The sequence below is a fragment of the Daphnia pulex genome, chromosome 4, assembly GCF_021134715.1.
Source record: "Daphnia pulex isolate KAP4 chromosome 4, ASM2113471v1".
NCBI lineage: Eukaryota > Metazoa > Arthropoda > Branchiopoda > Diplostraca > Daphniidae > Daphnia > Daphnia pulex.
Window position 1 is genome coordinate 5,514,351 of NC_060020.1, and position 25,313 is coordinate 5,539,663.

A 25,313-nucleotide genomic window follows, 5' to 3' on the forward strand; every position below is an offset into this window, starting at 1 on the left:
AAATTAAAATACCTGAAGTCCTGAACTCAAAAAATGTAACACGGAAGTTACTAGTCAGTTGTTTTACTGTGTGAGCCCCAGATGGAGCGACCGGCGTTACGGCTGTCAGTTCAGTCTTCATTGTTAGTTCGGTTAGTTTTACGTTGTTGTGGATAGCCGAGTTTGGAATACTTGATTAAGGCGTTCGCCTCCTGTTTATTATTCTTCGTTAAATTAACCGTGAACAGCATAATCCAAAGAAGAAGGTATCAACGTAACTGCCAAACTCCAGACTCGTCTTGCCTGTCCAACAACACAGAATTCACCTAACGCTATGGTAAGATCAGTTACGAACCGCCCCCTAATTATACAGGTTTCAGAGCACTTGCATGTTTACGCAATGATTCGTTTATATGTTCCCTGATTACATGAAAGTATTTCTAGATTTATGTGATAAAATAGCAAAGAGCAGTGTTGTCTTGTAAGTATGGTGAAAGATTAAGTCCAAGCCCTTGTTTAACAAGTTGCAACACAATAACCTGAGTTTTAAAAGTTCCATGCTGGAATACTACTTTACATTTTATCAAAGTTTATGTCTGATTTTCCTCTGCTTATAGCCCATTGTAGGTGGTGGGGTATTAGATTGCTTATGTCCCATTCATTTCGACTAACTGCTGCTGAGGTTGACTCGCACCAAATCCCTATGATGGAACGGGCACCTTTTAAGACACCTGCTGCAACATTTGGATCTTTTCCTGCTGCACCTGGCTATCAATCAGTCATTGAAAAGGTTTTTTGTTGTAAATATTTTTGTTGTAGATAGAGACAATGTCACAACCATTACTCACAAGTCACAAGAGGCATTAACTTTAAAGCGAGTTAACCCTTATGTTTAAGGAAACCTCCTCGGTGAATAAATGCAAGCTCTGTTTATTCCACATACATCTGTTTTGCAGATACATTGTGGTTCTTTTACCCAAATAATTTATTACTTGCTGTTCTACTTCTTTTCACAGGAAAACCGAGAAGGCGGGCAGCGAGTGGCGAGTATTAGTTCTCCTTATCCCGGTCCATCACATTCAGTTGCAATGATGACCTCATCTATCAGTTCCGATGAAGACATGCTAGACATCACAACAACAGGAACAACTCAGGTATAGGCTCTCTTTTTAAATTTACATCTGCAAAACGGACTTTAGTATTTCTTCCATTTCCTATAGGAGCGTACTTCGTTTGATAACGAATCTCGTAGCATTGCATCACCTGCCGGGTTAGGGGAAATAACAGCCGAAGATATACCCGGAATTGGTCAGTACGATGATTTTCAGACTATTGACTGGCAGCGCGATCTAGCTCGTGATAGAATGCACCACCGTTACATCAAGAAACACAAAGATGAATCGATTCTATCGGCTGTTAAAGCTGCTCATGATGCTTGGTCTGGCTGGGTTTGTGTTCTTTCTGGTATGAACGTATTACAACTCACAAAGTTTTCAACCGAATTATATTGTATTTTGATGAAATTTACAGTTGGTGTAGCCGTGGGTGCCGTAGCCTCGTTCATCGACATTGGAACAACCTGGATGACTGATCTGAAATATGGAATTTGTCCTGATGCGTTTTGGTTCGACAGAGAGCAGTGTTGTTGGTCGTCAAATCAAACATCATTTAGTGATAATTGTTCTCAGGTAAGAGCGTCACACGTACATTAAGGTGTAACTCACTTTTAAATACCCTTTTTCTTTCTTTTAGTGGTTGACTTGGCCACAGCTGTTTGGAGCATCAGACGACTCGGCCGGCGGATATATCCTTTCCTACCTATTTTACGTTTTGTGGGCCGTTTCGTTCGGTGCTCTTGCCGCTATCCTTGTGAGAATGTTTGCCCCTTACGCTTCCGGTGGGGGTATTCCAGAGGTAATTCGCCTTGTGGTTATTGAGACATTTTTCTTTTATCCTGATTTAAACGAATATCTTTCAGATCAAGACTATTTTGAGTGGTTTTATCATTCGAGGCTTCCTTGGCAAATGGACCCTTTTGATTAAATCAATAGGTATTATGCTAGCCGTAGCTGCCGGATTGAGCTTGGGTAAGGAGGGACCCATGGTTCATATTGCTATTTGTCTTGGTAAGTTTTCTACTTGTTATGCCTGTTGTATTTGATTTTATCCAAATTTCTCTCTTCTTAATATCAACAGGCAACATATTTTCTTATCTGTTTCCAAAATATGGCCGGAATGAGGCAAAAAAACGTGAAATTTTGTCAGCTGCAGCAGCTGCCGGAGTCTCCGTAGCATTCGGCGCACCCATCGGTGGAGTTCTTTTCAGTTTGGAAGAGGTTAGTCTAGCCTAGTAGTCAGATCTTAATTCGTCATGGAAACTGATTCGGGAGTTGTTGGAAATAGGTCAGTTACTATTTCCCGATGAAAACTCTGTGGCGTTCTTTTTTCTGCGCCTTGATTGCCGCTTTCATCGTTCGTACTATCAACCCGTACGGAAACGAGCATTCGGTACTTTTTTACGTCGAATATAACAAGCCTTGGATCTTCTATGAACTAATTCCGTTCACAGTGCTCGGTATTCTAGGGGTAAGCTTATTGGTTGGTTATTTCCATTTTTTCCGATCCATCACCTCTTGATTGCTTGATTTCAGGGACTGATTGGTACTCTGTTTATTCGAGCGAATGTTTGGTGGTCTCGTTACCGCAAAGGATCTCGTCTTGGTCAATATCCAGTTATGGAAGTTTTGGGCATCACCCTTATCAACGGAATCTTGGCATATCCAAATCCCTACACTCGAATGAGCTCGACGCGCTTGATCTATTTACTGTTTAGTCAATGTGGTGTGGCCAACACCGACGACCTGTGGTGAGCAAAGACTTCAATAATTTACAACGCATTTATCGGAATTTGACTCTCAAAATTAACATTTGCTCCAGCGATTACCACCGAAACGTCACCGATTCCAGCTCAGCCGTTGAATTTATAGAATCTGGTCCTGGAGTCTATCGTGCACTTTGGATGCTGGCCTTGGCCCTCATCTTCAAGTGTGTGATCACCGTTTTCACGATCGGCATCAAAGTACCAGCTGGTCTGTACATCCCTTCTCTTTGTATGGGAGCCATTATGGGACGCATTGTAGGGATCGGCATGGAACAACTGGCCTAGTACGTAATCCACAACCGTTTTTTTCTGGTCCAACACGTTCGGACGAATTCTGATTGCTGTCTGTCTCCCCCTCTCTCTCACTTTCTCACAGTCATAATCCCCATAGTTGGATATTTCACGGCGAATGCTCCGCTGGAGGCGAAGATTGCATTACACCCGGACTGTATGCCATGGTGGGAGCGGCAGCTGTCCTTGGGGGCATCACGCGGATGACAGGTAACAAATCAACATTCTTTCCAATCCAATTTCCGTCGATAAAAACAAAATTACTTTTTTTTTATGACAGTTGCTTTGGTGGTCATTATGTTTGAGCTTACGGGAGGTGTACGATACATTGTGCCGCTCATGGCTGCCGTAATGGCAAGCAAATGGGTGGGAGATGCCTTTGGCAAAGACGGCATTTATGGTAATTGGCTTCATTTGGCATTCAATTATCTTATTTCTCATCCATAAATCATTGCACACAGATGCCCATATCGTTCTAAATGGGTACCCGTTTTTGGACAACAAGGAAGAATTCGGTCACACCACATTAGCGGCGGACGTCATGCAACCCAAGTACGAATTATGAAAGATGTAACATATTCAAATTGGTTTAACGCTCCTCTATCCTTCTCTTTTCAGGGCTAGTAAGCCTCTGACTGTATTGACGCAAGACACAACAAGCTTAGAAGGAGTCGAAATGTTGCTCAAAGAAACGGATCACAACGGATTTCCAGTCGTTGTGTCGAGAGAGTCACAGTTCCTTGTCGGCTTTGTTCTTCGGCGTGATCTGTCCCTTGCCGTCGGTAAGTTATGTTCGTAACGCTACTCGTCCGACTCAAATTGTTATTCTTTTGTTGGTTTTGTAAATATTTATTTTTGATCGTCTCTTTTCTTTTCTTTTACAGCCAATGCTAAACGACTAACGGAAGGACTGAGGGACGATTCACTAGTCTTATTCACACCTAATATCCCTTCACCTTGGCACGGATCACCACCATTGAAGTTGAGACGCATTTTGGATCTAGCACCGATCACAGTGACGGATCACACGCCGATGGAAACCGTCATCGACATGTTCCGGAAACTCGGCTTACGTCAAGTCCTCGTCACACATAACGGGTAGGACACGATCATTTTACCTATTGCACTTAACTTTGATATTCACAAAGCTATAAATTAAGGTTAAAATTAGATTGAAGGACATGAAACTAGTTTACATGTCTATTTGAGATTGTGCCATTTTTGGTTCCTTTCGTTGACCGTCGTAGCGGGCGTATCCGGTTTCGAGATGAAATGTGGCGTACGCTGACTGAGTGATTATTTGGCCAAGGTTGACCCACTCTTGATCTCTTAAAGCGTGTAGTAAGAAAGTGGGTCATCCTAGGATGTCAAATTTGTTTACCAAATATGGTTAATGCAGCAAAGGGGGATAATCCGCTCACGCGTGTTTTCTTTTGTTCTTTTATTTTCGTCTTCAGGCGATTACTCGGCATAATAACCAAGAAGGACGTTCTACGGCACATGAAGCAAATGGATAGCGAAGATCCAGATGCAGTCAACGCAAACTAAAAAAAAAAAAAAAAAAAGCCAAAGCCGATCGAAAACTCGTCTCGGGGTGATCATTTTTCTCTGTTTAGTAAAATTGTTCGTTAGTAGCAACACCATCGTGGGTGAGTCAAATCCACCCGCTTGTTAAGAAAGTGAAGGTTTTGTTTTGAAGGGTGCAAGTTGTTGTGGTGTTCGCACTCTCTCCTTGACTTCGCGCGACTGTTGAATGTTTTTTTTTTTCCCGACTCGAATCTTAGACATTTTATAACTATACTACCTTTTCATCGTTTAACTGACGTATTCTTTTCAGTCGCATTCTTTACATGCGATTGAAAATAGGTTTAATTCTTTTATTGACTGGTAGTTTTTTTTTTACCGTTCCACCGACCGCTTTTAACAAAAAACCAACAACCCAATTTCTTTAATTTTGAGGTCGGATGTGTTTTTCGATCTGAACTGACGGAGGGAAGTGAATGTAAAAACGCCTCTCGGTTTACCATCGTTGCATGTGCAGTGTGTACACGTACGAGATGTAACTACGATGCTTCTGTTCCGCTCTTGTGTGTATTGATCGTGCCCTCCCCCTCCCCTTTCTTTCTTTCTTTCTTTGTCCATGGGACCCCATTGGCCCTTCAATTCCCTCTTATATAATCAATATCGTGATCGTCTCCTGTTTCTTCCTCTCACTCCCAAAGGCTATGCGCCTTCTTCTCATTTATCTATTTTGACTGAACGAAAGAAAATAGGACACATTCCCTTATTTGCTCTTTGCTTGAACTCCCGAAACGAACTAACGTGTGTATTGATTGCCAAAATCTTGTGGGAACGGAAGAGAGACAGACGGAGAGAAAACAAAAAGTAAACCTACACTTTGACCTTTTGAACGAACTTGCGATCGAACAAATAAAAAGAAACAACAACACGCATACGGAGAATTACAAATATAAACACGAATACAAGGAAGAATATGCCTAAACCACTTTTGAATGACGCACAAAAATAGTAGTTTATTTTTTTATTTTTTTAAATAAATGGAACGTGAACGTGACCAAAGATTTCTTTTAAAATCTAAAGGTCACCCACGTCAATAGAAAGATCCAAGGCTGTTAAATTAAAACAAAAGTGCACAAAACTATTGACGGTTCGTTATCGTGCGTCATTGGAACTTGATAGGCTGAATCTTCGACAAGCTCCAATCCAATTAAAAGCGGTTTCACATGTAATCTGGCTTGGCTTTGTAGCATCGTTTCCAAATCTCGCAAAGGACGACGGTTGAATGGAATCGATAGAAAATGGCCAATGGCATGCACACGTTCATGATGATGATCCACGGCCATAAACCGTAGAATTGGAGTTGAACGGGGTTGACATCTGCACGCGATTTCTCTAAGGTGTTGACGGTCCACATGGCGAAATTGCACACCTGTTTTCAAAAGTTGGCATCAAAGTCGGTCAGTCAATGGGTACAAATGATTGCGCGATTGCAATGCGCTCGCTCACCAAGAGGAATGTCACGACTTCGCGACCAGGTTTACGAGTCTGTTGATCTGCCGAGTAAGTGTTACGGCGGGACGCATCCAGGATGAAAATGGTTTGAGTTACAGCCTGGACAAATGTCATTGTTATATGTAATCTTATAGGGGTAACCGTTAATTGTCTTCGTTTAAGCGATCGCTTACCTGGAAAAGAGCGGCTAGAGCACTGAGAAGCACTAGAGCACTATCCTCGTCCTCGTTAATTGTATAATAGCCTGCGATAACGGTGAATATGTTGTACGCCATCAGACCGATTTGACCGAAAATGAGGAGGACATCGTCGAGGTCAAAATGGCGAGACGAATCGTAGCGCAATTCGCGGACCTGTTCCCGTGTTAATGATCTCATTAGTGATGATGTACGCGTAGCTACAGACCTAGAAAGCTACGCACCTGGACGATCCCGATGATTGTGGCCAAGAACGCCATACAGAAGAGGACGAAACGGGCCGCTCCCACTTCCATAATTGCCATCGCTCGGTATTCGGGGTTATTGATGAGGGCGAAGAAAAGAATCAAACTAATAATGGTGAGAACTAGGACGAAGATTCCGGCGAAAAGACCTTTATTAGCCTTGGCGCAATCGACTGAATAGTGATGGCGCGATCGACGGGCGATAGTCGGTGAATTAGACGAGCGTCGATCGTCATCATATCTACCTGCCGCCACGTTCTTCCACATGACGTAGAGAATAGCCGCACAGATGAGCGAGTACTCGATGGCGCAGGGAAAAAGTAGCGGGCTGGCGTCTTGGACAAGATGTCCCATGACTTCACTCCTCTTGCATTCGTCCAGTAAAGAACGACTGAAAATCGCTTGGTTGCTATGCAATATATCTTGGGGATCGACCAAAGCTTCGGCGTGCGCTTCCTCAATCGATGTGGCAGTCGTAGTTCGCGGAACGCTTGGTCCGTGCCCACCGCCACCATCTAATCGGACGTATGATATATCGTCGGGAGTTTGACTGTTTCATATTTGTAATATCTTGAATGTGACTTACGACCGGATACATTGTGGTGGTGGAACTGTAGGATTTCGTGCTTGGTCTCTTCGATGATGACGTTAAGCCAAACACAGAGATTCGTAGCCACCATGTGCATCAAGCCAAAGTAAGCAATGGCTTTGGGTTTACAAAATGCCATCTATCAAAATGAATTAATTCCGTTATGCGTCACAGTTCATTGTCCATTCCATTCCGGTATTGCTTTGAGGTAGTATATATACGTGCCTTTGCGTTTAGAAAGATGAAGTACATTTGTATGAAGGTGAATACCATCCGAGTGGCTGGCGTGACGGCCATCAGAATGTTGTAACAGTAGCTGCCGGCATCGATCTCAAAGTACTGAGCGAATTCGAGACCGGAATAGATCATTGAACCCACGCCAAATGCTGCAGATAATGTCATCAATTACAGTTTATATGTCGATATTATTGATCTTTCTTTCCTTACAGACGGCTCCAATTCTTAGGTAGAACGAACCGTGATGAGTTGGCTTATTCCCGGCAGGGTCGCTGTAGGCTCGTGATTGGCTAGCCACCTCATCCAGAAAGTCGTCAGTCTGTTTGAAATCCACCATAGACTGCTTCGGCCCGCAACCTAATTAATCAGAAGAGCCTTTCAAAAAATTGCGTAGTTTTGAAACCGGATCTGGAACACTTTTTAAATTAATGTAACCCGAAAATGCCGTGAGTAGAATTTTTTGAAATATTCGGTCACCATTGAAAACAAAAAAATGGGTAAGCTCTTTCTGCGATATTTCCGCCTTTTACGTCCATTGAATTTCCCATTCTCGTCAGATGTTGGGTAAAAAGAACTGTTGTTGGCATGTTAAGTAGGAAGCAGCGCATTCCGGTTAGGTAAAATGGCCATTTCGTGATACCTTGGTAGTTTATTCGATGCCTAGAGCACCAGTAGCTTATACGTAAGGTAAGAGACACTTGGTGTATCCAGTTAAAACCGGAAACCTCGACTTAATCTAATCTTAATTTCAAACGTAGATTTGACTTAAAAAAGACATCTATACATTTACATACTTCACCAATTCTTACATATGTTCCGATTAATGGCAGCTTTGTTCCGGAGCATCGTGATAAATACGTAGAGGAAATAAGCGATGCAACCAAAGTAGAGATACAAGTAGAAACCCTATAGAAATCGAAACAAAAAGGGCAAACGCCAACGGTCGCATTTTGGGTGGGTGGGGATTAAATGGGGAACTCATTTTTTACTGTAACATCTTTTTTGTTACCAAGTATGAAGACGAAGTCACGTGGTTGGAAATGACTTCCGTCATCGGGAAAGCCAGCCCCATAACAATCAAAAACTTTGCATAGAGCGCACTAATTACGGCCAGAAAACTGTCGCTGTGGGATCAAATTTTTGAAAAAGTTGAGGATGTGAATAAGTGAGCGTTATTTTTTTTTTCTCTCGGTTTCGTAACCACAAATCGACAAATAATTGTACATACTTGCCGCGTTTCCTCCACCGTTTGGACAACACGTCTGGCACGACGGCCACGTTCATTTTGGTTGTGCATGTGGACATTGCAGATGGAGTACCTTCTCTCGTCATGGAACGCCTTTACACATCGTGGGAATTTCAAAAAAAAAAGTGTTGGGCTTTGGATTTTTATAAGAAACTGTTAGACAGTCCGTAGGCCTACCTTTCGTATTGACTAGGTATGCGAAGGAATGTGGTCTTAAAGGCAGACGAAATGCGAGTTTTGTTGGCTTCTTCTCTTTTCTGCTTGATCTCGTCGCTTGCGTCGATTTGAGCCATCCAGCCGGACGACGGAAGATTTTTTTTCGAGACCAGAGTCACTTTTGGAGAATTCGGTGCGGACGACGGCGTCATGTCTCCTGGCATCCAGTTGGCGTTGCGGAAACCCAAATCGCAATCGGGCGAAGAGTAGTCGTCAGTCGGCGTAGTCGGCATCGTCTGCTGATTCAGTACGTTTGCTCCTCCGATGCCGGAATCCTTCCGGCACAACGTTTCGTAGCCGCTAGTTTTGACGATTTCGTTGGCGGTGAGCGGTTCTTTTTCTGACTGTGCAACGCTTTTGACTGTTTCATCCTCTTCCACGAAACGATCCCGTGTTTGCCACGAGGGTGGACTTTTGGATTTTGGAGTTTTAAAAAACAAATTCAGCCAGTATTCGGCAGTATCTAAATGGAGGCTGGATTGCTACTTACGATACACAAGGCTGCGACATGTTGATTAGAGCCGTTGCTCGCCTGTTTTTCACTATTTATGGGTGGCCGAGTGGATAATTCCGCCGGGTTGTTTTGTTTCGTTTCTTGTTGAAGCATATAAAATAAAGAGTCGTATTTTCAGTCAAAATTTTCTAGAGTCAGTTTAGTTGAAGTCTCTAAAAGTTCTCTTATTTTGGAGGGGAAATGTTTGTTGACACACGTGCCAGTTGTAGGATCAACTCAGAAACGACCTAGTCAAGCTATTGCTAGGCAACAACACACAAGCACTCTCTTGGCGTATCGACCCAGCGCAAATTGCATTTCGGGTGGTATGATACGTGGTAGAAAGCAATCGATGAGAGCAGCTCTATTTCGACTACAGTTGACACATGATTTAGAAAACTGGGAACATGATACCAAAAGAAAAATTGCTATAATACTAATAACTTGACTTGAATTGATTGTTCATTGCTTTGTTGTATCTCTTTTATAGCATCGCACACGGTAGGACGTAAATCTGTTACCAACTAAACAATAAGAAAATTTCTCTTCAACTGGATGAAATTTTTTTGTGTAATTGTGTCTGCCTCTTTTATAATTGTACGTCACGGTCGTTGTATGTGGGAAGTTTCAATCGTCATCTAGCTCCCACTCTCTTTTTTCTCAACCCTTGCTATCGCAGTAATTTTAAAGGCGATTCAATGCGCGGTAAAATATCACGAAAAAACTGCACACTTACAAAATGCGATTTGTGTACGAACCATCACCATCATGTGCAATTCACCATCAAGAAAGAAGTTGAAAGTTGACGAATTTTTTGAAATTTTTTTATTTGTTCGCTATGTCTAGCTGATCAATCTCTTTTACCGATCTAATCCTTTCAGTTGTTAGTTACGGCTGGTTGAAACTTGAAGTTATAGACCTTTCAACGAACGGACGATCACTAGCTTCAATTTAAGACTGGGAGTAGCTTTTTACTTCGAATATTTGACACCGAAAGAATCGATGTTGGTCTGTTCTTGTATGCCGTCAGCGAACTTTGCTCCGTGGTCAGGAATACGAATGCCACATCTTTGAAAACATTTTACACAACGTCATCCATCATTTAGCCGGTATTCTTCCTTGTTCCAGTACCACTCCAGACTTGTCCGGCATTCATTTATCGGATTTACTCTCGCCATATGTGAATTTCATTAATAATAATGTTTCTTGGATTTGTCATCAGTATATGAGATTGATTGAAACGAAAGGGCTCCTGTCTTGAAATCGATATTTACGTGCATTTTTCTAGAATTCGGGTCGTGTTACTAAAAATGGAGACGAAATCCAAAACATGGACGGTTTTATCTTGCATGCACGATAAGTCAAATGTTGTTATTTGGTTTGACAACAAAGAGAATAGGATGCGGGGTGCCTACTCATTTTCTTTTTAAAATCACACTCTTTTAGAATGAGTAAACTGATAGCTAGAGCATTTCCCAATGTCTTTCACTTCGTATCTAGTGCAATAGCTTTATTATTCCGTGCTATGTGGCTTGCATTATTTTTTTCCTAGTCGACTGTTTTCCTTGAGAATAACTTGGGATGCTTGTACGGTTGTTTGTGTCAAGCTAACGATTTCAGCAGGACTAGACTTCGCTAGACTTGATCAAATGGTGACATGGTTTTGTCAAGATTTTTTAATTATTATTGTTAGCATTTGAATGAACTTACTTAATAATTGCAGCCGAGCAGACTGAAATAATATTTGAAAGTCTGCTTTTGGAAATTTGGTTTTTGTAGCGCGTTAAGATTTCACGGCGATATGGAAAAAAAAAGCTTTTTAAAATTCAAGCGGATTTATTTATCCAGACTATGCAGTAATTTGGGATTGGTGCTGTTTTACCTTGAAATAAAAATACGCAAGAGGGAAAGCTGTACGACATCAGGCTAAGAATTCGTTGCTGAATTAGCTTTCTAGTCACGTCACTTTGGCTAATCAATGCAATTGTTCTTACAATTTCGACCACGAGCTATTGCACCTTTCCATGCAGTGGCTCATGCGTCTATCTTGAAGCATTGGCGTTTTTCCCGTGATGACACACTAACCTATAACCTGTTCTGACCGGTTACAACTGAAGATGGAAAACAAAAATATTTTTCTTTTTTTATGTAGTGTGCTGTCAATCGATATATTGAGCTACATAACATGTTATATAACATTCGGATTGCACGTTAGCGCAATTGATTTCAACGAAATGGTTGGCAAAGCTCTTTTGTCAAATCGCGATTGCCGACGTATACGTACCTATGCGGATATTTTTGTTAAATGGAAGTTGCTTATAGGATTGAGCTCAGAAATAATGGTTGGTGGATCTTTTACAGTATTATATGGCCCATCTTCTGCGTGTCGTCTGTTATTCTATAAGGGGGAAATGCGAGGAAATGGACGAGAAAGACTGGGCACTAGACGCTTGCGAGCTGCTGAAGCGGAGTATGGTTAGATGATCTCTCTGTGATTTTGTAGCAACGTTTCCATATCTCGCAGAGACAAACTGTCGAATGGTAGCGATAGAAAATGGCCAGTGGAGAGCTGATGTTAGTGATGATAGTCCATGGCCACTGACCAAAAAATTGCGATTGGACGGGGTGGGCGTCGAATCGGCTCTTCTCCAACGTTATAATGGCCCACTGTTGAATGCGAGAAAATATTGAATGAATGAGACAATTGATCGTGATGCATCGGTTCTCATAGTACCATCGCAAAGTTGGTGACCATTAAGAAAGTGACGACTTCACGGCCAGGTTTGCGCTGCTCCTGGCGTCTAGTGTAGAGGTGTCGCTTGGAAGAACCGAGGACAAACACGGTTTGAGCTACAGCCTGCACGACGGCCGTCAAGGCATTGATTAGCACCAGCATCCTGTCCGGATGGTCGCTGAACTGGGTTCCGATTATGGTAAAGACGTTGTAGGAAATGACGCCCGTAAGAGCGACGATAAGCAGGATGTTGTCGAGATCGAGCGGATGGGAAGCATCAAATTGCAACTGGCTCACCTGGGAGAAGTTCATCAAACAAATGAGAAGCGTTTGGTTTTTATTGGTCATTATTTACACTTACTTGTATGATTCCAATTAAGACGGCGATCAACGTCAACATGTAAAGAATCAGTTCGGCCAAATGGACGATAGTGATGGCTGTACTTTTGTATTCCTCGCGATGGATCAAGACGAAAAACAGTATCATGGCCAAAATGCTTAGCACCAAGACAAAAATTCCAAAGAAGAGGCCTTTGTTGGCGTTGGTACAGTCGACGGAATAGTGGTGCGGGGAACGACGTTGCGAATACGGATAAAAGCTTCCGCGGGGCGTTCTGGGCGTACGGACGCCGGCCGGTGAATCGTTTACCGAACGGGCCAACTTTTGGTGGCGATTTTTTCCAGTATGTTTCCATATTTCGTACATTATAGCGGCGCATATCAGAGAATATTCGATGGCGCATGGAAACAGGAAAGGACTGGCATTCTGCGTCAGTGTTCCCTTTTTTTTTTCAAATGATTGTAATTGATTTAGTAACTGTGTAAGTAGGAAATACGAAAGCAAATAAGTCTATACCATCAAATCTGAGCGATGGCATTCGTCCGACAGCGTCCTCTTGCCCAGCCGATGGTATGATGGAGAATGATATTCACCTTCATCCTGGACGTGGTCCAAAACTGTCTTGTTCAACCAGTGTCCAATCACGGCTGAAGCGTCAGGGTCGACGGCATCTGCTAGTGGACGTCCTAGTCAATTATATCAGGTCTTTTGCCTAAAATCCAATCTGTCAAAAACCTGCTATTTGGACGAGCTCTTCACCGTGTCCAGACACCTGATGCCGGTCGTGCTCGGTTGTGTCGCCACCTCCATGCTGCTCGAAATTGAGGATCTCGTGTTTTGTTTCCTGGATGATAACGTTGAGCCAGACGCAGAGGTTCGTGGCTACGATGTGCATCATTCCAAAACGAGCCACAATGACGTTGCTGTTCTTGACAATCTGAATCTGCAATATGCCACAGGTCGTAATCAATTCAAGCTCTTTTTTGTTAAATGATTATTCATTAATAAAATCCTACCTTTGCATTTAGGAAAACGAAATACATTTGGAAAAATGTGAAGAGCATACGCGACGCTGGCTGAACTGCCATCATTATGTCATCGCACAAAGGATTGGATGACATTTCAAAGTATTGAGCGAATTCCAGCCCGGAATAAATCATTGAGCCAACTCCAAACACTGAAGAGGTATCGTATATGCTTTTAGAAACATTTATGATTTTGTACATGTGGGGTCTGAAATGGTCATATACCGACGGCTCCCATGCGAAGGTAGAAGGATCCGTGGTTGGGACTGTGTCTAGGATCGAGTTCTTTGCCAAGAGTAATCCGTAATCGACTGGTCATTATGTCCTCCAGGGACAATCCATTGTCTTGAGAGGCACCGTCGCCATCAGCCGTTGTTTTGGCTATCTTTTTATCCTTGAGACGCTGCGTCATTTGATACCAACCTGAATGGGATAGAATATTAAGCACATATGGTTTACGAAAAGCCAGTCGTTTGTCGGTGCTGCCGGTCGAGCGGGAAGTAGGTCATCTTTACGTCTTTTCCACGTTAGCGAGTTGAATTGGGTTTTCAAGAGGACGTAAATGTAGCCAAAGAATCCAATGGCCACAAAGTAGAGGTAAGCGTAGAATCCCTGTCCGACGACATTGAAAAATCATGCAATCTGGATCATTCTCTCTGCGATGATCTATCATTTTATCCGGCGGTTGTTTACCTCGTAGTAGTGAGATGGGATCTTGATGGAAATGACTTGTGAAGTAGGAAAGGCCACGCCCATAACTACCAGCATGATTCCGTATAGAGCGCTAAGCATGTCGACAGTAGCCTGCCTGATATTGTGACGACTGCGGTTCTTTTATTTACTCTTTTCAATCAAAATTTGGACTCGGGTCAACTTACTTGCCGTGTTGTTTCCATAATTTGATGACTTTCTCTGGGTGGTTCCGCTGATGTGTTGGAGTGTTTTGGCCGCTAAATGGCGGCAAAGACATCCGGTCATTGATTGTGGGCAGTGGCTGGGTATTGGCCAAAGTAATCTGATTTTCGCTTCGAAAATTCTGCTTGATTATTGCTCCGCCTAGGATAGGTTTTTCTTTGACGGGTTTCAAGAGAGATTCCTGCTCGCTTTTCGCTTCTTCCGCAGCCGTCGATCTGACGCTTCCCACCAAGGTTCCACTTTGGCCGTAATCAATATTGTTAAACCGTGTCGTCTTGCGCCAAAGAAAAGTGTCGTATTTCTATATTATCATACCTTTCCTGCGACTCGGTCGTCGCCGGAACTTTCTCTGCTTTTGATTCATTCGTATTCCCATCGCATGTTGGGCATATTTCCTTCGTATGAGACTTGACCTCAATCGGCTTGGGACTGGACGGTCGCGATGTTGTGTGGTGGGACAAATTTCTGACGGCTGTGCAAATAAACTCAATGGAAGATCTCTTCCTAGTATTTCTGATAGCGGTAGCTCCATCCGCTACGCCGTTCTTCGAATGACCAACTTCGTCCACTCCTTCCCAGCTTCACAAAAATCGAAAAAAAGAAAAGATATTTTAAAATCGTACACTTGATTATTTCTTATGAAATAAGACAAAAAATAATCTAGGAAAAAAATAATCTTTCGTAAAATCAAGTTCTAAATAACACTTCAGGTTCAGGGATAGGTTGTAAGAGATTTTCGAAGTAGGTCGCTATAATACAGAAAGTCAGAAAGCCAAACGAATCTTAAATATGATAGGACTCTTATTTTATAGTTGCGACCATTTAGCCTTGAATTTAACTGTGTATACAAGTTTTTACAAGTTTTTATTTGACTGTCCTTTGTGTGAAAACTTGTGACTATTGTTCGATATCCGCATAGCGTCCCTTCGTTTCAAATAACAATGGCGAAATTTTTTACTTCTGCGTTCTGCCTTATGTCTGTAATGTTTTTTCTTTTAACGGAATAGTTTGTATGTATTTCAAGGGCGACCACTTACAGCCGCCTTTTTTTGGCGTTCAAACTTTACCGTTAAATTCAGATCAGACAGAAACATCGAACAACGAAAAGAAAAATAACAAGATGAATTTAATAGAGAAGTCGGTAATGTCGCCGTTATTAAAATAACATTAAAATAACAATTACATTATCGACTTTTATTGTCAATAATCAAATGGTTATATAATCATACCGGACTCGAGCAGTCATCCTTTTTTTTGTCTGATGAGATAAACCGCTTGTCACTAAAACTGTTTAGCCAAGTTTGATTACGAATGTCACTCGCTTTTGTCCACGAAATGAAAAATGGAACTTTTTCAAAGTAGAAGTGAATATAAAAACCCCACTAATATTTTTGTTTGTTATCTTTCAGCAATCACAACTGGACAAATCCATGACTGGAAAGAAACGAAGATCCCCCAACGGCCAAGATCACCGCGCCACACTAAGCTCGCAAGTAACTAGCCCCCGCAGAACCGAGTTCGGTTGTCTTCCTAAATTGCGAAGAATGAGCGAGGCAGAGAGTGATTAAGAGAGAAAAAATCAGTTCGGGATATTACGCTCAGGGATCATGTGCTTTCCACAGCCCGCGTGCTCTGACCGCACATCTCGGACGGATCGGTGTACTTGATGACATGCGAGAATGAGAGGATTTCCAGATGAGTCGCGAACGAGAACGAATTCAATCAGGTGACAAGGGAAGAGAAGTAAGTCATTAAAGGGAAAAAGAAAGCTTGTTGTGTTGTTATTCATGAGTCGCCATTCGCCATGCAAGAGTCATGCGGCTTTGGGTAAATTCGGTTCACGGTCGTCACTTCATCGGAATGGATGATGGACCGACCTAAAAAAATCAAGTAGAAGTGGCTGTCATCATGTGACTTGCTTATTTAACTAGAACCGTGTATTACTTTTACGATGCTCCCATAATAATCTCGTTCGCATTGGCTAGTGATTGAAGGAGGTCGATGCAGTCCGAACGTGATGACTGAATTGCAATCCATCGATGTCAACGAGTACATGCATGGTGAAAAAAAGGCGCATCCATCTGCCAGTCGGTTTTGAACCAACAAACATTGATGGTACTGCTTTACGCCATGTTTAAAATGATAAGACTCTTTTCACGTTGAAGATCGATCCAACTGCGGCACCCGCATCCGGGTGAATGGTGATATATTTATTGATTGATTTCCAGTTGCGCTGCCTTGTCACTGGTGGCGGGGGCGAGTGCCAGATGCAGGAATACAAGACTGGGATCCTGCAGCAGTTGTGAATATTTGATGATTTTTGTAATCGCGATGAGGGAATGCATGGTCTCGTGAATACCAGAGCCCTATTAACTCTGAGAACTTGGTCTTATTGTGGACTGGGCAAAAGTATCTTTTGAAGTCAATTTCCTGTCTTCAAAAATCCCGAGATTTTTGGAGTGCATAGGGCAAGTTCAAAGAAGCCGTCGATTCTTTCATCAACTTCAGTTTAAATTAGATACGTCAATAATTTAGCTAATTCGACAGATCTTCGGGCGCGTGATTTTGTGAACATTTTCCATTCTCGTCCGCTTGAAATGTGTAATATCGAACGGGATTTTGGAATGTAACTTATTAATATCTGTATCTAGGGCTCATTTTTTTTATTTTATTTTTTTATTTGATCAATTCCTAGATTCAATTTTGCGAGTTCGGCATGATTTAGCAATCACATAACAACAATAAACATATGCTAGGTTGCTCCCTTTCGATGATTGATAGAAGAATTTTCCATGTATGACCGCTCCTTCCTTTTTTTATCACGTTTATTGATCTTGTTCTTGGCCGGTTTCGTCGCCTCGTAATCCCCGTCTCGTTTCTCCGAATTTCTCCGCCCGTCTTCACTTGTCAACATATTTCAACATAACAAGTTTTGCAAAGTAACAGAAATAAGTTCGAGAGAAAAAAAAAGAAGACTCACAAATTGCGGCCTCTAACGGTGACTTTCCTCTAGAGAATATTTCTGCGTTACATTACAGACTATGTGGAACTATTTGGCAAATTATATGCAATACATGCAGTAGCTTACACATCGATTACTGTAAGGTGGATCGATACTCCCCGTCTAGACTCAAGGTTTCAATCACGTATGCCAGATTAAGAGTTTTGTTTTTCTCCTTTTACTTGGAAAGCGATACTCTATAAAATATCGCTTTCACTTCACTTTGAATGATGGTCTCTTATAAATTTAATGGTGGCGATCCGGCTGCTTATATTTCAAGATCGGCCATTCTACGTAGAAGCTACGGAAAAAAGTGAGTTTGATTTCAACTTGCTGGGAGATTACCGATGAAAAAGAATGGGGTCCGTTTAAATGATAGATAAAGAAAAACCCTCATCCAGGTAGGCATTCAATTTATTACGAGTCCTCGATTCTAAAATGAGGCCGTCGACTGGGCCCCCAATTTAGAAAGACATTGTCGATCGATACTTAATGCTTTATTCTATTCAAGGTTGTTCTAAGATCCCAAGACCTGCTGTGAATCACGCATCCTTTGCAACGTGTACTTGACTCTTATTAATGCTACTCGTCCCGCCGCTGCCGCACTGGCGAGATAGCGTAGCCAACAGAAACCTTGAAAAGTATATTCACCGCTCATGTAGCCTAATCCTTTTGTTCATTTATCAAGTTTGTAATGGATAAAAAAAAATAATAATAAAATAATAATAAAAAAAAAATTCCTCTTTTTTTTTCCCGGTTGAATTCTTACAAGACCTTCACGTTATTTTTGTAATTTTTTAATCCTTCACGGACGGCAATGGAAGCTAGTATTTCTAATCCTCCTTTTGAAGTAAAAACATTATATATTTTCCAACATTTTTCACTGTTGTTGTTGGATTCACGCCAAAAATTGCTTTTTCACGTCAATGCCCGGCTGAGCACAACGACCGTGAATCGTTTGATCAGTTCATAAGATTAATAAATTGACCGCTAGGTGCCGCTAGGAAAGTACCACTTGACGCCATCTATGAAAACGTTTCCAAAACGTCAATAAGGTGTTGCTACACCAGAGGGAAGGGTAGGACGATAGTACGTCTAGTGTAAGTCTCTCAGTTGCCGAGACTGTTTCAGGAGGGCGGAAGTCAACAGCCTTGCCTCCATAGAAAAAAAGCATAGGCTCCCATCACTCAGAAAGATTCGAGCGTTGTAAGTACACATTTTTCCAACTCGTCCTTTTTTATTAGAATTTGTGGCATTTACACGTCTTTCCGCCATGTTTCCTTTGTCCTGGGTTGAGCGAAGAAAGGTCTTGTTGGACGCTGGCCGACATGAATGTGAACCGTGAAATAAGTGATGAATTACTCAGAGAATTCACTAGAACAAAGGGGAGCTCTTCCATGTGTCTATTTGCTTTGCATTCAATTAGTAATGTGCTAATCGTAAGGGGAATGCAAATTGAATGTGATGAACTCGAGTGTATTGAGTAATATTGTACAACAAAGCTTTATTTCATCATTAAAAAGCAATTGAAGGTTGGCGAGACATTATGTTTGTTACGAAATGATACGTATAAATGCAACATCCCACAAGCCTTCGTACAGCGCCCTCTTGAGACGCTTAAGGTCGTTTACCCTACTATCCGGTCCATATTTAATTATTTTTTGTAGAAAAGGAACGAAAATTTACGAAGCAACCTGATCTTGAGCTCAAAAGTTCTGTTCTTCTCCGTTCGGGAATTGTACATTTCCGCTTTCGAATAAAAACGAGACATTCTTTTAGGGAAGCCATCTTTTTTTTTTTTTACGGGGAGAGACTCGTTTTGGTGCGTCCCTTAGGGCCCCCGAGGGCAGCTAGGGCTTTTTGGAATGTGTCTCGGTCCAAGTGTATGTACGCAGGGAAATGTGGAGACCTTGATGTCGGTGTGTAGGTGCCATTGAACTTATTTCGGAAATGGGCGTCCGTCGCCTCTGAAGAATTATGTTGTTGGCGGGGATTGTGTGTGTGTGTATGCGGTGAACGAGCCGTAGCTTATAGTATAGTTGCCGTAGGTGCAAGCCCCCCGAGATCTCGATCAATATTTAGGCTTGGGATGCGAGTTGTGCAGCAGCAGCAAGCATATAGCACACACGTTGGGGCGACGAAAGAGAAAAAGAGGGCTGTAGCAAGACTGCTGCTAGCACCCTCATCCGGTGCGTAATATTGATTTTGATTGCGTGCGCCCCTCGTTCCTTCTATTTAGTGCTTTTAGCCCGCACTGTACTTGTGTCGTCGTCTTGTTTCCACCCCTTGCGTCACCCACAGAACAAGAGTTCGGGAATCTACCCTCTATTTCGAGGGCTTTTCCATTGCGCCTGCGTTGCCTTTTCTCGTAGAAGCGAGTACACACTAGTGACGTAATACAATCGTGTAGGTCGTTATTTTAACTTTGCAAGAGGGAAACTTATTTTCTTTTCCAGAATTTACTGCCCACGTCATTGTAACTAAGGTAAGGTTGGATTATATTTAAGGCCACGGACTCACGGGGCCCTTGAGAAAGGGAGAAAGACTCGGCCTTGGGCGTGTTGCAGATTGCGAACTCAAAAAGAAAAAATTGAGGTCACTACTAAGAATTCTCCTCCTACATGATCCACTCCCCATTAGTCACACGTTCCAAGTTCGACAGTAGAGGGCTCGTAGCTCGAATCTGTGTGTTTAGTTGCGAAACTTCTGTCTGCGTCAAACACATCGTCTCTCTCTTACAACCGTTACGCAGTTTATTGTGACATTCGACAGTGCTACATCAATCGAACTCATTTGTGCTCTCATTTTCTTTCTTTCAGCTTCACTTACTCGTGAAAAGAACGCAGTTGGGACGTGTCTCCGTAATTTTTCACCTTGGCGGGCCCAATTCAAAGCAAAACGGACGGGCAGCGAGGACACGGAGGTATTAATCTGTCTAATTTATTCATATTTCTTGGTCTAATTCATCTTTTATTTTAGGTGCTTCTCGTAGCCTAGGAGGAAGGTAACAGAATCACACATTTCATCCTATTCCCTTTTCAGTCCGTTGTTGTCCATAACTTGTTATCCTCCGTGGCCATGTATGGAAGATTGGAATGGTGTCAAACTATTTCCCCGTGTCCTGCTTTTCTTGTATCTCACCAAAGTTTACTCCTGTCTTGTTCTAATTTGGTATTCTCTCTTTCTTCAGGGACGATCCACGATCCCAAGTGTCCACAGGCAATCGCAGATGGATTCCTCCCAGTACTTACAAACGAGATGCACCTTCTAATGAAAACAAGAATGACATTGTCTTTCGAAAGGTATTACAATGGTGTTTCATCATAATGCTTTTTTATAGGTTTCTTTGGTAGAATAGGAAACATAATCACTATTATTTGATCGTAACTTGTAATATTATACTTAATCTTGCTTGATTGATTATTCTTAACTATAGAATAATTTTCAAAATGAACAACATTTTCAATATCCTGTTTCCACTTTTTTAGGTTCGCGGTATCCTAAACAAACTAACTCCGGAAAAGTTTGAGAAGTTGAGCGATGATTTGCTGTGCATAGGGTTGGACTCTCCGACCATCTTGAAGGGAGTGATTCTACTCATCTTTGAGAAGGCTTTAGATGAACCCAAGTACAGTTCTATGTACGCACAGCTGTGCAGGCGTTTATCTGAAGAAGCCCCCAACTTTGAACCGCCAACTAACGCCAACGGCAGTACTCCCAGTATCTCTACCTTCCGGCAGCTGTTGCTTGCCAAGTGCCGTGTCGAGTTTGAAAATCGTTCGGCCGCTCAAGAGGTCTTCGAAAGTCGCGATGGCTCTCTCACAGCCGACGAGGAAGAGCAACGTCAGACGGCCAAGCGTAAGATGCTTGGCAACATTAAGTTTATTGGTGAATTGGGCAAGTTGGGTATGCTGCAGGGTGCCATCCTCCATATGTGTATCCAGCAGCTCTTGGAGAGGAAGCGCAGGGGGGGCATCCGTGAGATGGCAGAAGATTTGGAATGTCTATGCCAGATCATGAGAACCTGTGGTAGGATTCTCGACATCGACAAGGCTAAATCCTTGATGGATCAATATTTTGACCGGATGGCTGCATATGCCGTCAACCAAGAGCTGCCCTCGCGGATTCGTTTCATGATGCAGGACTCCATCGACCTGCGTACAAATCATTGGCAGCCACGCAAAATCGCCTCGACCGACGGGCCACGAACCATTCAACAGATTCGGGAAGAAGCTGCCCGAGACAGTGGTGTCTACCTTCCGCCACCCGGTTCCCACTTGATGCAAGGTATGCATCGTGGTGGCGGTCCTGGCGGTATGGGAATCAATCCACCATCAGGACTCTTCCCCGTTTCACGTTCGGGTCTCAAAGGACCAATTGGCATCGGACTTGAGGATGTCTTTGGTTCCCTTCCTTTGGGAGCCGTTAGTATTGGTACCGGACCTGGAGTCATTCCATCCATGCAGGTTAGAATAATCTTCATTATTATTTTAGTCGTTGCGATCGATATATTGCGTGTACATCAATTATAATCTGGTTGTTACATTTTAGGATGGTTATGGTTACGATAGTGATTCGACTCACAATGGTCACGGACACAACCCAAACATGTACCGTGGGCGCCCGTCTTATGGAAGTACGGGTAGCGGTGGCAGTGGAAGTGGTGGTTATTCGTCAAGCCGATCGCCAAGCAATGGCGTCGGCAACTACCATGGCGGTGGCAACAACAAGCAGTTCTCGGCTCAAAATCACCACCAACAGAACATAAACCAAGCCAACAATGCCAAAAATGACCTTCCACCACGCTTCAAAAAGATGATGATGACGCAGCAAAGAAGTCAAAGCAGCACGGAAGAAGTCAGTCTCCGTCCGCCGGCCAATTCGATGGTTAACAAACCAAAGCCATCGACTGTACTATTACCCAAGTCAGTCACAAGCAATGCTGCAGCCGGAAACAACCACATTACCGGTCCGCTTGGACCCCTTCTAGACGCTGCCCTGCCTATGAATTCATCGGCTGTATCTAATCCATCCAAGATTCCTGGTATGGGTCTAAATCTGCAAGAGATAATGCCCATTGGGGTAAAATCTGTAGTCCCGACCGCAACCGATAAACAGAGATCTCCACGAAAAGACCAAGGCCCCACGAAAGAAGACATTGTCAAGCAAGCGGAAACTGTACTGGAAGATCTCCTCAATCGTCAAATAGTGGAGGATAGTGTCAATGCTCTGAAGGAGATTAAAATGATCGATCGATTTTGGACTCCTGTTCTGGCTCGTCTCATGGCCAAAGTCCTGGACAAATCGGACTCTGAGCGGGAGCTGGTTAGTCAGTTGATGGTCCATCTGAAGAAAGAGTCTCTCATTACACCGTCTAATTTTTTCGACGGCTATAAAGAGTTGGTCTCTCAACTGCCCGACATAGAGAACGATGTGCCTCGAGCCAAATCTTTTGTGGCTGGATTGGCTGCACGCGCCGTTATGGACGAACTTTCTACACTTGCCGATTTGGCACGACCACTGGAAGGCGGTTACCAATATCCTCTTTTCCTCTTGACGCTGCAACAACTGCACAAGATTCAGGCCACCGAAAGGTCTGTCCTGATCAAGTTGTTCAACGAGTCCAAAGTTCAACTTATGAACATGCTTCCAGAACTCGATCGTAACAAGGATAGACTTGGTGAGATCTTAGATGATCGTGGTCTCAGCTTCCTGTTTCCTCTGTTGCGCATCCAATCTGATCTGTGGAAACAGATTCAAGCCGACCCCACTCCTGCTCAGTTCTACAAGTGGATTAAAGAAAATGTTGATCCTTCTTGCTACACTATGCCGGGCTTTATCTCAGCCCTGTTTGCCGTTCTTCTCAAGTATATCGCTCAAGAATCGGCCCCGAATGACGCACCTACTACCAACGGATCAACAGAAAACGGGTCTATTGCAACTGCTACGGACAAGGTGACACAGGAAAAGGAAAAGGAGCTTGTGGAACGTTATCGACCCGTGTTGCAGGCTTTCCTTCACGACCATGTCTCACTCCAAGTCACTGTCCTGCATGCCCTGCAGGCCTTCTGTCACGGACTTAACTTTCCCAAAGGCATGCTTCTTCGCTGGTTTGTCCTTCTTTACGACCTGGAAATAATCGAAGAAGATGCTTTCCTCAAGTGGAAGGAAGATCTTACCGACGATACCCCAGGCAAAGGCAAAGCTCTCTTTCAGGTAATTAATTGAATAACAATTGCAGATTTTTAAGTTCAAATTTTACATTAAAATGGATTTGTCTACAGGTAAATAACTGGCTAATGTGGCTAGAACAAGCCGAGTCTGATGAGGACGAAGACGGCGATGCTTAACGAAGGACAGCTATAGGAATTTATTAAAACACGGCACAAAACCAGGAGAAAGCACAGCGCGCTTTACGCATCCTCCTACCAAGAGACTAAAAGAACGGCCTTTGAAGAAGTGACTTTTTTTTCCTCAGTCCATATGATGGTGGCCTCACTTTTGGTCCACGCTCCGTTGCCGTTGCAAATATCCTTGGGTTGATTGAACGGGAATGAAGAGGGAGAGAATGAAAAAAAATAACAATTTCTTTTGCTGTCGACTCAAAATCTTTCGTTTCGTGCTGTGTTCTTTTGTTGCGCTTTGTTTTTCTTTTCCTTATCTTGTCCTCCCATCTCTGTTGGTTTTTTGCGCCGAATGCGCTCTTTGGCAATATGTTCAGAGTCTTTTTTGATGCTTTACGGGCTCGTCCCTAACTTTAGTTCTAATCAAATTTGAACAGGCAAAAAGCTAGAAACATTTTCTTTCATCTCACTCCAGGAGATGTTTTTTTTTTTGGCCGACGTCAACAGCTGAAGGTCTAACACTAAATATCTAAATTCTTTGAGTTTCCTCTTTCCTCATGGACCCCACTAATTTTTAAAGGAAATGCCTTTCTGAGGCTTTTTCGTCAACATCTTTTTAAGGGAAAGATTTTTAAACAAATACTATTTCAACACACCTTTAAATTCGTTGCAACTGGGGATTAGATGATTTCCATGAAGTGTGTGATTGTACTGCTCCCTCTTCGCTGATTTTTTCTCTGATCGACTTGCACTTCAGAAAACAAATGAAATGATTTCAAATTTAACGCGCGCACGTTTCTTTTTTATTATTATTTTGGAATTCAATGGACTTAATATCAAATTCCAGTAAAAATAATTTGTTGCTTGCATTAATTTGCAGAGCTTGTCTGCCAAAAAAAAACACATTTAGGGAAAATTACAGTACTTGAACGAATTATTCTGAAATAAATGAGTTTGAATAAAAGAGAGTAATCAACTTAATGTCCATAACTTTGCTTGTGGACTGCTACTTTCCTGGCTTGAGGTTGTGGAGGATGGTAATTCCAAACGCAATCTTCCAGTCTGTTTAGAAACCTTAAAATTTTCTCGGCCCTTTTATCTCCTTCGACCGCACGGCACTTCTCACTGGCGTGCAGTCCTCTCGTCGCCCGGAAGCATAGGAGATAAGGGGAGTACATTCCCAATCGACTTCCTACTGTCATCCCTGCCTTCTACTAGTGAGCAATACTGCTCACTTGCATGCCGTCCTTTCGTCGCTCCGAGGCATGGGAGAGTTGAGCCTGCTCCAGCTACCTATCGAACCCGACCAGCATCATTCGACTACCCAGCCAACTTGAACTACCCCAGGCAGGAGAAAGCTCTCAATGCAGAAGGGAGTTTCTTGAGGACGATGAGATCTTGATTTTAGTGAGAAGAATATGTTGTGAGTATATTTTTTCTTTTGTCTTTTTTTTTTTTGTTATTGTTATTTCAATTCATTATTTCAATTCAATTCATTGTGGATTAGTGTGGATTAGCTAGAACAGGGATGTCTTCTTTTTGACGCT

The 25,313-nt window shown here is 42.7% G+C and overlaps 4 protein-coding genes across 9 annotated transcripts; 2 read left to right on the forward strand and 2 right to left on the reverse strand.

Moving 5' to 3' along the window:
- The first annotated feature begins 84 nt into the window (after positions 1-84).
- Positions 85-5,604, forward strand: LOC124192675 (H(+)/Cl(-) exchange transporter 4-like). 2 transcript variants are annotated; one of them, XM_046586112.1, is made up of 17 exons: positions 94-316; positions 597-769; positions 996-1,133; positions 1,200-1,443; positions 1,510-1,667; positions 1,732-1,893; positions 1,958-2,105; positions 2,176-2,315; positions 2,383-2,565; positions 2,631-2,845; positions 2,917-3,144; positions 3,237-3,361; positions 3,432-3,551; positions 3,613-3,703; positions 3,770-3,933; positions 4,036-4,249; positions 4,609-5,604. In XM_046586112.1, exons 2-17 carry the CDS (start codon positions 629-631, stop codon positions 4,697-4,699), a joined length of 2,562 nt encoding a protein of 853 aa, XP_046442068.1. In that variant the 5' UTR covers positions 94-316; positions 597-628; the 3' UTR covers positions 4,700-5,604. The 2 variants fall into 2 exon arrangements, with proteins under 2 accessions (XP_046442069.1, XP_046442068.1); XM_046586113.1 differs by lacking the exon at positions 597-769 and having other exon boundaries at positions 85-316.
- LOC124192678 (proton channel OtopLc-like) lies at positions 5,463-10,389 on the reverse strand. Of its 2 annotated transcripts, none has more exons than XM_046586121.1 (13): positions 10,272-10,389; positions 9,405-9,508; positions 8,876-9,325; positions 8,681-8,791; positions 8,462-8,576; positions 8,262-8,358; positions 7,663-7,809; positions 7,441-7,601; positions 7,213-7,354; positions 6,606-7,141; positions 6,358-6,537; positions 6,179-6,283; positions 5,463-6,101 (listed from the first exon to the last, which is right to left on the reverse strand). In XM_046586121.1, exons 2-13 carry the CDS (start codon positions 9,422-9,424, stop codon positions 5,892-5,894), a joined length of 2,274 nt encoding a protein of 757 aa, XP_046442077.1. In that variant the 5' UTR covers positions 9,425-9,508; positions 10,272-10,389; the 3' UTR covers positions 5,463-5,891. The 2 variants fall into 2 exon arrangements, with proteins under 2 accessions (XP_046442077.1, XP_046442076.1); XM_046586120.1 differs by having other exon boundaries at positions 10,144-10,360.
- A 1,328-nt stretch (positions 10,390-11,717) lies between these two features.
- Positions 11,718-16,067, reverse strand: LOC124192677 (proton channel OtopLc-like). 4 transcript variants are annotated; one of them, XM_046586119.1, is made up of 12 exons: positions 15,651-16,067; positions 14,737-15,000; positions 14,385-14,660; positions 14,200-14,314; positions 14,022-14,118; positions 13,732-13,929; positions 13,498-13,658; positions 13,217-13,424; positions 12,998-13,152; positions 12,503-12,922; positions 12,142-12,438; positions 11,718-12,074 (listed from the first exon to the last, which is right to left on the reverse strand). In XM_046586119.1, exons 1-12 carry the CDS (start codon positions 15,665-15,667, stop codon positions 11,850-11,852), a joined length of 2,433 nt encoding a protein of 810 aa, XP_046442075.1. In that variant the 5' UTR covers positions 15,668-16,067; the 3' UTR covers positions 11,718-11,849. The 4 variants fall into 4 exon arrangements, with proteins under 4 accessions (XP_046442075.1, XP_046442074.1, XP_046442073.1 ...); XM_046586118.1 differs by having other exon boundaries at positions 12,998-13,155; positions 15,651-15,978; XM_046586117.1 differs by having other exon boundaries at positions 14,200-14,329; positions 15,651-15,961.
- A 2,424-nt stretch (positions 16,068-18,491) lies between these two features.
- On the forward strand, positions 18,492-24,551 carry LOC124192676 (eukaryotic translation initiation factor 4 gamma 2-like). Its single transcript, XM_046586115.1, has 7 exons — positions 18,492-18,628; positions 20,242-20,345; positions 20,402-20,426; positions 20,613-20,724; positions 20,911-21,888; positions 21,974-23,638; positions 23,707-24,551. Exons 5-7 carry the CDS (start codon positions 21,061-21,063, stop codon positions 23,770-23,772), a joined length of 2,559 nt encoding a protein of 852 aa, XP_046442071.1. The 5' UTR covers positions 18,492-18,628; positions 20,242-20,345; positions 20,402-20,426; positions 20,613-20,724; positions 20,911-21,060; the 3' UTR covers positions 23,773-24,551.
- The last annotated feature ends 762 nt before the right edge of the window (positions 24,552-25,313 follow it).

Excerpts from the sequence above, each read along its gene's own strand:
- LOC124192675 (XM_046586112.1), top strand. The coding sequence starts at position 629 with ATGTCCCATTCATTTCGACTAACTGCTGCTGAGGTTGACTCGCACCAA. Across the intron at positions 2,566-2,630 it reads CAGTGCTCGGTATTCTAGGG|GGACTGATTGGTACTCTGTT; the intron begins GTAAGCTTATTG and ends GCTTGATTTCAG. Across the intron at positions 2,846-2,916 it reads GCCAACACCGACGACCTGTG|CGATTACCACCGAAACGTCA; the intron begins GTGAGCAAAGAC and ends CATTTGCTCCAG.
- LOC124192678 (XM_046586121.1), bottom strand. The coding sequence starts at position 9,424 with ATGTCGCAGCCTTGTGTATC. Across the intron at positions 7,355-7,440 it reads TCATCTTTCTAAACGCAAAG|ATGGCATTTTGTAAACCCAA; the intron begins GCACGTATATAT and ends TCATTTTGATAG. Across the intron at positions 6,284-6,357 it reads CTCTAGCCGCTCTTTTCCAG|GCTGTAACTCAAACCATTTT; the intron begins GTAAGCGATCGC and ends ACATTTGTCCAG.
- LOC124192677 (XM_046586116.1), bottom strand. Across the intron at positions 13,930-14,021 it reads CTCGCTAACGTGGAAAAGAC|GTTGGTATCAAATGACGCAG; the intron begins GTAAAGATGACC and ends TATCCCATTCAG. Across the intron at positions 13,156-13,216 it reads AGAGCTCGTCCAAATAGCAG|CAGATGCCGTCGACCCTGAC; the intron begins GTTTTTGACAGA and ends GACGTCCACTAG.
- LOC124192676 (XM_046586115.1), top strand. The coding sequence starts at position 21,061 with ATGTACGCACAGCTGTGCAGGCGTTTATCTGAAGAAGCCCCCAACTTT. Across the intron at positions 21,889-21,973 it reads GAGTCATTCCATCCATGCAG|GATGGTTATGGTTACGATAG; the intron begins GTTAGAATAATC and ends GTTACATTTTAG. Across the intron at positions 23,639-23,706 it reads AAGGCAAAGCTCTCTTTCAG|GTAAATAACTGGCTAATGTG; the intron begins GTAATTAATTGA and ends ATTTGTCTACAG.